The sequence below is a fragment of the Frankliniella occidentalis genome, unplaced genomic scaffold (assembly GCF_000697945.3).
Source record: "Frankliniella occidentalis isolate FOCC.00 unplaced genomic scaffold, Focc_3.1 Scaffold18, whole genome shotgun sequence".
Taxonomy (NCBI): Eukaryota; Metazoa; Arthropoda; class Insecta; order Thysanoptera; family Thripidae; genus Frankliniella; species Frankliniella occidentalis.
In genome coordinates this window covers 1408845-1417098 of record NW_026267148.1, presented here as the reverse complement: position 1 = coordinate 1417098, position 8254 = coordinate 1408845, and the positions used below count along the sequence as shown (strand labels likewise).

The 8254-nt window shown below is 46.4% G+C and overlaps 2 protein-coding genes across 5 annotated transcripts in view; both read left to right on the top strand.

Annotated features, from left to right (window-relative positions):
- The window catches only part of LOC113213935 (vesicular acetylcholine transporter), a 127712-nt gene extending 121519 nt beyond the window's left edge, over positions 1 to 6193 (top strand). For both annotated transcript variants that reach the window (XM_052264330.1, XM_052264329.1), the window contains exon 2: positions 472 to 6193. In XM_052264330.1, the coding sequence (XP_052120290.1) occupies positions 626 to 2395 (1770 nt within the window). In that variant the 5' untranslated portion in view covers positions 472 to 625 and the 3' untranslated portion in view covers positions 2396 to 6193. The remainder of the gene's footprint in view (positions 1 to 471) is intronic.
- The window catches only part of LOC113210661 (choline O-acetyltransferase), a 128331-nt gene that overhangs the window by 63687 nt on the left and 56390 nt on the right, over positions 1 to 8254 (top strand). For all 3 annotated transcript variants that reach the window (XM_052264327.1, XM_052264326.1, XM_052264325.1), the window contains one exon: positions 8059 to 8132. In XM_052264327.1, the coding sequence (XP_052120287.1) occupies positions 8076 to 8132 (57 nt within the window). In that variant the 5' untranslated portion in view covers positions 8059 to 8075. The remainder of the gene's footprint in view (positions 1 to 8058; positions 8133 to 8254) is intronic.

Here is an 8254-nt window from a genome sequence, read left to right as displayed (position 1 = left end):
TCCCTTTCCTTCGCGCTCCCGCCCCTGCTCCGCTCTCCACCCCCTTCCCTCCCACTGATTACGCAAATGTATTCATGTGATCGTCCCGCCAATTAGTTGTCCGCCAGCAAATTTAACATGTAAATAGTCGGCGAGGCTCTCTGGGCGCAGCGCGGCACTGCGCACCGGACAACTTGTGAGACTCTTTGTTCTGTTTGGCTGCTCTGTCCGCAGGTCGGGTGCGGGTGGCGCGGGCACGACGTTGTCCTCCCCCTCTCACTTGTCATGGGAATACTTTAACGACGCGGCACTAGCTAGCGCCCCTCCACTTCACTAACGTGATAGAAATCATGATTAAAGTTCAAAGTATCGACCTTAAAAAACAAAAACAGTTCGAGCCATAGCATTGGAAAAGAAAAGCTACATGCGAATGAAAGAGATAGTGCAGGTGAATCTCTCTAACTCCATCCTTTTGTTTGTCTGTCTCTGAAGGTTGTTGATCCCGAGGCTCGAGTCCTAGAGGAGGAGGGGGAAGATGGGGACGGAGCTCTCGTCACCCGGCCCGCTCCCGCACCCGACCAGCGCCGGCCAGCCCGGCCAGGAGCACGCCCACTGAACACCGCGCGAGGACGTCGCCGCCGCCGCCATGAACCAAATACCCATTCTGAGTGACATAGACTGGCGGGCCCTCAAGGAGACGGTATGGAACCGCCTCCAGGAGCCGCGCGCCCAGCGCAAGCTGGTGCTGGTCATCGTGTGCATCGCCCTGCTGCTCGACAACATGTTGTACATGGTGATCGTGCCCATCATCCCAGACTATTTGCGTTACATCGAGGAGGGCGATCCCGAGCCTTTGCCGCCGAGCAACCTCACGACCCCAGTGCCGGGATCGCCTTTGCACCGCGATCACCACGGCCAGGACACGTCGACGGGCATCCTCTTCGCGTCCAAGGCCATCGTGCAGCTGATGGTGAATCCGTTTTCGGGGGCACTCATCGATCGCATAGGCTACGACCTCCCCATGATGGTCGGGCTGGTGGTCATGTTTCTCTCCACCGCCATGTTCGCGTGCGGCCGCAGTTACGGCACTCTGTTCTTCGCGCGCAGCCTGCAGGGCGTGGGTTCTGCCTTCGCCGACACCTCTGGCATGGCCATGATCGCCGACCGCTTCACCGAGGAGTCTGAGCGCTCCAAAGCGCTCGGAATCGCGCTCGCCTTCATCAGCTTCGGCTGTCTGGTGGCGCCTCCATTTGGTGGAGCGCTCTACCAGTTTGCTGGAAAGGAGGTGCCCTTCCTGGTGCTGGCCTTTATCTCGCTCATGGATGGCATCATGCTTCTTCTTGTCATGAAGCCCGTCAAGGAGCAGTTGAGGGAAAGCAAGGAGGTGAGGGCGCCTACAATCCCCATCTGGAAGCTGATGATGGACCCGTACATTGCCGTGTGCGCTGGCGCACTCAGCATGGCTAACGTGGCCCTCGCCTTCCTAGAGCCCACCATCTCGCTCTGGATGGAAGATAACATCACAACGGACAACTGGAAAATCGGCATGATCTGGCTGCCGGCCTTCTTCCCGCATGTGCTGGGCGTCGTGCTAACGGTGAAGATCGCCAAGCAGTACCCGCAACAGCAGTGGCTCATGGTGGCCGTAGGGCTCACCATGGAGGGGCTGTGTTGCTTTATCATACCCTTCTGCCGTTCCTACAAGGTGCTCATGATTCCCATCTGTGGCATCTGCTTCGGCATTGCCCTCGTGGACACGGCGATCTTGCCGACGCTCGGTTACCTGGTCGACGTGCGGTACGTGTCCGTGTACGGCAGTATCTACGCCATCGCTGACATTTCCTACTCAGTGGCGTACGCCGTGGGGCCCGTAATCGCCGGCAGCGTGGTTGAAGCTGTCGGCTTCACAGCACTAAACATTTGCATCGGCTTTTCCAACCTGCTATATGCCCCGGTGTTGATATATCTTCGGAACATCTACGACTTCAAACCTTTCCAGAGCGAAGCCAACATATTGATGGGCGACCCACCAAACAAGGAGTACCAAACGTACACAATGCACGACCAGAGGTTGGTGTCAGGCGACCTGAAGAATCACCTCGAATATGGTCGGCTCCAGGACGATAATGACACGGCCGAGACAAGCCTCGACGCCAAGCAGCTTGAAGGGTCAAACGGCTATGCTGGAGCAGATCAGGGCTACTACCAGCAAGCAGCCTACCAACAGCAGCAGCCGCAAGGCTACCAGCAGCAGCCCCAGGGATACCAACAACAAGGCTACCAACAGCCTGCGCCACAGGCATACCAGAGGCCGGCAGCGGCTGCACCCGAGGCTCCTGCCACTAACCCATTCCGCCAGGAAGCTCCTGGACCGGCTGCGAGCAGTGGCACCAACCCCTTCCGGCAAGGGTGGTAAACATCACTGTTTTCCCATTATGAAACCTTTATTAAATGTTACATAAAACAGTCGCATGCCTTCAATGTTATTTATTACAAATGCTGTATGTTACATATGAGTGTTCTGTTGAAGTTTCTCCCAACATATTATGTTTTGGTGAATAGTTGTAAGTTGTAAATACTCAAACGCCGACACTGTTAAAATTTTCACGAAAAAAAATGTTAAGAAACGTTATTGTTAAGATAAGCTATTGATCCTGGTTGATCAAACATATCTGTTAAAGCTTTTCTGAAATACTGATGTTGAATGCGCAAATATTAGCTTAGATCAATTGTTGCTATTTCTTAGTTATAATTACTTTGGATAAAATTCCAATGTATCAGTGTCATAGATCAATGACTCAGTGATAATTTTAAAAGCCCAATATATAAGATCTAGTTTAAGATTTTGATTTTTTTATTGTTTTGTTCTCTTGTTATTGTGGTTGGCGCAATCAGCGACACCATGTCACCAAGAAATCATCAAACATATCTGGGACAAATGTCCCGTTTACTTATAAGTGTTACTATTGTAAGAGAAAATTATTGTAACTATAATAGATGTTATATTGGATTGACAACGGATGTGTGTGTGTGTGTGTGTGTGTGTGAGTGTGTGTGTGAAAAGTGGAAAAGTGGGTGGGGGTGTGGGCCGGCGTGTGTTTGTTTAAGAGAGACAGAGAAATTGAGTGAGTGATAGAGAAAGGGTCATAGAGGCGGGAGATCAATGGAACGACAGCCTGCGTGAGTGCCTGAAATACGTTTGTGAATTTGATAATGCATAGATGTTATGTAACATGTGTGAAATAACACTTAGAAAGTTGAGATGAAACTTACTTTTTTAACTATGGATACTGTCTTATTACGATGTTTGAGCACATCTTTGAAAAGACTGCCGCTGGTAGGAATCATATCACCCTTTATTGAAAAAGATCATATTTTAGACACAAATGCGAGTCAGTCTAAAGTTTCGTGCAGTTTTAAAATATCCCTACTTCCTCCTTTTGAAATCCTAGGATAGAACTTAGTTACTAAAGCCAACAAATTGCCATTGGCAATATTTCAAACTGATGAAAGCCCTCTCCGCAAATTATTGCTCACCTATCGGTTTAGTTTGTATATAGTTTCAAATTTCATACGGTACCGCTGCAATAACCTTTAAACCGAATGTGCCGCTCACATAAATCATTGCGTTAGATACGAACTACAGATTCAATGCATACTCTTTGTGTCCTTAACTTTAGTGTGCATATAGAGTGATGCAAGTTTTTTAAAAAGGTTTGACAATGTGCAATAAAACTCGAAATTCTTTATTTGCTGAGTACTAAACGTCACGTCGTCACATGACAAAATTTTTGTCACAACCAAAACCTTTGAGTTAGCCGAACTCGGGTACTAACCAGATCTCTAGCAGTAGGGTATAGCAGTTCATATCACTTGAGCGGGTTGCCAGTAAGGCGTGAAGGTGAAGGGAAGATCCACGCACAATTATTTCCCGCCGTATTGGTCTTTTCACAAACATTCCATCGATTACTCATACCATCTAGTTGTAGAAGCAGTGCAGCTGCCTATGAAACGGAACAGCAATAAAAAATAGTCTATTTTGTCTTGTGATGTTATCATTGACTGTAGATTAAATAAATATAAAAAATGTAGGTAGCTAAATTTATTTAATAATTTACTTTTGACATTTTATACTTTGTTAATGGGTGCCTTTTTAAAAGTCTCCCTGAGCTATGCCAGATCCCTACTGTCGCAATTCTATCGTACATTGTGTATGAACAGATTCAATGTGACAAAAACATCACATTAAGTCATTCGTGTAAGATGTCTCGCTTTATCATTTGAGTTAACCGTAGTTTTAGATGTGGCGTTGAGTCAGATGTGCATGTATTCCGGCAATAAATGAATTTGCTACACGCTGATCAATGCCTAAGTTCAGAACGCGTAAGGCAAACTCTGTCACGAAGAAGCGTTAGTAAAATATTGACCGTTACAATTGTGAAGGTATTTTCCGACAACAGATCATCTGTTTGGATTAATAAAATGACCGACTTGTGTGGTGTCGGCCTACCGCCCTTCGTCTATTGCATGTCTAGTGTCAATACGAGCTTGTCTCATTTTACAGTTATCTCAGTATTACACCAACATTTCTCCTGAGTAAAAACCTAAAAAGTTGTAAATAAATGTGCTTTAAGCCATGTATTCAAGCAGCAAATTATTTTATGTGAACTTTTAGTGTAGATTCCTATTTTGTTATCATGATTGCCAGAGGAGGCAAATACCCATGACTGTAATTAAAAGCAATGCCGCTTTAAGATTAATTTGCATATCTTGTTAAATTGCTCTGTTAATAATTGCATGTTTAACTATATTGTGTATCGATTGTTTGTGCGTTTACTTGAGATCAGTGCGTTACAATATTTGTTACTATTTGTTCACTGTTGAGGCTGTCGTTTTTAGCGATGATTATATTTGTTGTGTTAATATCGTGAGGAAAAAACCCTCAGGGCAAAAACTAAATGTTTCAAAGGTTTCGGTTTATAAGACCTCTTTTCTTTTGAGAAAATAAAATAAAACTATCTTCCTATGCCCTGTCTAATTAGCTTTGCCCATATTTTTAAAAACCTTGACGTTTTTAATAATTCAAGCTGCTAGATAAAGGTGACCATGTTAGTAGGTGACGTAAGATGCAGTGCACTGCCATAGAATCTGTCAAAGAAATCATAGCCACCTAAATACTGTTATTTTCAGTTAGTCTCAGTTTGCATTTACGAAGACGCACTCGGAGAAATTGTGTTATATTGTAGCAACCATGCTACACTGATAACTGAAGTGTTCTGTTTAACACTTTGTGAAGTATGGCAGAGTCTCCTACATAATGAACTGTAAGACGCGCTAGCTCTGCGAACATAAGTGTATCCAGTGAGAAATGTTTTCCGACGACATCGCTTCGACATCGTCTTTCTCGTCCTTACGCCATTAAATTGTGCTTGAAATTAACAGCCGATGTCGTTTCGATATCGGTTCGACTTTTAACTGTCGAAAGGCCGTCGATTTTAAGCACACTTTCATGTCGTAATGACGTGGAAAACAATGTCAAAATGGGGTCGTCGTAAAAATTTCTCACTGGGGTAGTGCAGTAAATCTCTGACATTAAATATCGTAGAGCAGAATGTGCCCCACGTGTTAATCTAAGACCGTAGTCAAACAACGTTGATGGTGAGGCACATGTTGTTCTACATTAGTGTCACACAGAGGATTCTCGACGTTAGGTATTGACAGACACATGATGCTCTATGTATGATGGTGACCAAGGTCGTTCTTCCATACTTTACCAAGTGTTAGACTGTACCAGGCTTTGGTTATAAGTGTGGCCAGGTTTGAAGCGGCAACACTAATATAACAATACGCTCATTGTAAGATAAAATGTTGTTAAAATTGTCGTTTGCATGTAAAAACAGGTCAGTCTCCTGAAACCTTTTTTTAACAGTCTACCGCATGTAACGTAAAATATAGAGTACGTTTGATTGATTAGAGCACACTTTTTCCTGAGGTAACCTGAAAATGTACCAAACAGACTGCAAAAGCTCTTATCTTCTTCCGGCTCTATCAAGAAAAGCTTTTTATCGCGAAACCTATTTATATATTTATGTGTGTGTTTAGTGAAGATCTATGAGTACTAGGGCGCGCATGTTCTGTGGCATATCAATATAACAAAGAGTCTTCACCCTAATACTGTACATTAAAATGTAAATAAATTAATAGTCGTTAATGAGTCAAATTGTTTTATTTTGCTTAGATGAAATCACACATTTATGAACATAAATATTTGTGGTTGGACACACACGCACAATCTCTCTCCTCCCCCCCTCTCTCTCTCTCTCTCTCTCTCTCTCTCTCTCTCTTAAACTGCTACCCGCAAACCTAGTTTTATAATAGACTTTTCAGGGCAATCTCAACACTTTCAGAAGCTGGCTCTGGTTCTTACCCCACCTGCCCCACCTCACTCGTTAAGCAATTTGCCTGGCGGACCTGTCTAACATCATCATTCTCAGCCAGTTCGCTTAGTTCGCTTAACAAGTCTAAGATAGGGGTTCGTTATGTGATTCTTTGCAGCTCTAAATGTCCCAAGTGCCCTGATAACGAACCCATTTTATGAAGATAGCTACGTTCGTTTTTCGCGGACTGTTCGACGAGGGCAGAGAATAGAAACGTTCAAATCAAACAAGGTAAAGTATTGGAACGTTTCCCTTTAGAAGACGACAAGGCAAAACCCCTCCCCTTCCTTTCCCGCACGACTCCAACCCCCAGACGCGTGCCACCGCTAGGGAGCCTATACACGTGCGAGGAACATTACTACGCTGGTAGTTCCGGGGAGGAGGGGAAGCGAGGTAATTCACCAGGCCCTGATGGGCTGGCGAGCGAGGGGGGAAGGGGGCGGAGAGGAGCGGGGCCAGGAGTAACCACCATATCCAGGCTGAGGGACCACTGTGATCGGCACCCTGCGCCCACTGACGGGCCATGGACCACCATCGTCGTCATCGCGTACGCACTGACAGACAGGTGGATACCACGACCACGGAGGAGCAAGAGGAAAGCCGTTTAATATTAATTGAGACCTTACCCCTTCCCGGCTCATTATCCATCACGATAGCCGTAACGTATTATTCTGTACGCTGTACCTCAAGAACAATGTCATTGAACTCTTCCTTTAGGTACGGGCAGTCCTCGGCAGTCCATCCGTCTTTTCAAATAAGCAGACACAAACATTATTAAATGACTCAGGAAAACATTATTGTGATTTCGAACTCTACATATGTAGTGTAGATACAGTATTGTAACTGACTTGGAAATTACCTTTTGCTTGGAAACCAAGCAGTCAGTCAATTGACAGTCACGTTTAACTTGAAGACAATATTTCTGAAGTGCAAGGAAGCAAGCACACGGCGTCAGACGCCTTCATAGGGCATTCGCATTGCCGCGTATATACTAGTGAATTCACACATGCGCGGAATAAGCTGTTCCGCTTTCGCAAATTCATAAAGCAGGTTAAGTGGGATCCTCATTGAAAGCTTCCGGAGCCCTATTAGGTCTCGGTCCGTAACAGCGTGGAGAAGTAGGTCACTAGCGGATATGTTGAAATGCACAGGATAGACTCCTGGCAGGCTCAAGCAACAACCCGGAACAGTCGCAGGTTTTCTTTGTCAGAAGAGAAAGCTTCTCCACCGTTTCCTCGGGATGTAGACTGGAATCACATCCTGGTGGTCCCGGAGGCACTTCCTCGTCCTTCCGCAGCCCAGATCTCCTCTTCCCCCAACGAGAGAGGGTGGCGGCGGACGCATAAGAAAACTTTGCCGAGGTGCTCGGTGGCTCCTGGGGCGGCGTGCGCAGCGGGGAGCCCTGCGGGGGCCGCAGGGAAGAGGGAAAGGGGAGGTCTCGCCCCTCTCCTCCCCGCGCCGCCCGCTGAGTAAGACGCCCGGCAGGCAGCATCTCGCACCCTCCTCGTGTTGGCGCCGGGCCGGGTGCGGCCGCCTGGGCGCCCCGCTGTCTGCAAGGGCCGGACCGGACCGGCAGGAGTCCTAGGGGCAGGGGGGCGCTGCTGGCCACAAGGAGTCACCCTGAGTGTATCTTCTGTTTCAGGATGGCGCCAGACTATTATGGGGATCCCCAAGAAGATCATAACGGCCGTCAGCATCAGCACAGACTCCAGCCAGGTGAGTGGAAACAATGAGGAAATCGGGAAATCGGGTATTAAAAACAACAGAAAAACACTTGCAAAAATATAGAAGTTTTATATTTTCTATATTGGTCTTAAGTGTCTAATTTTGAATTGCTT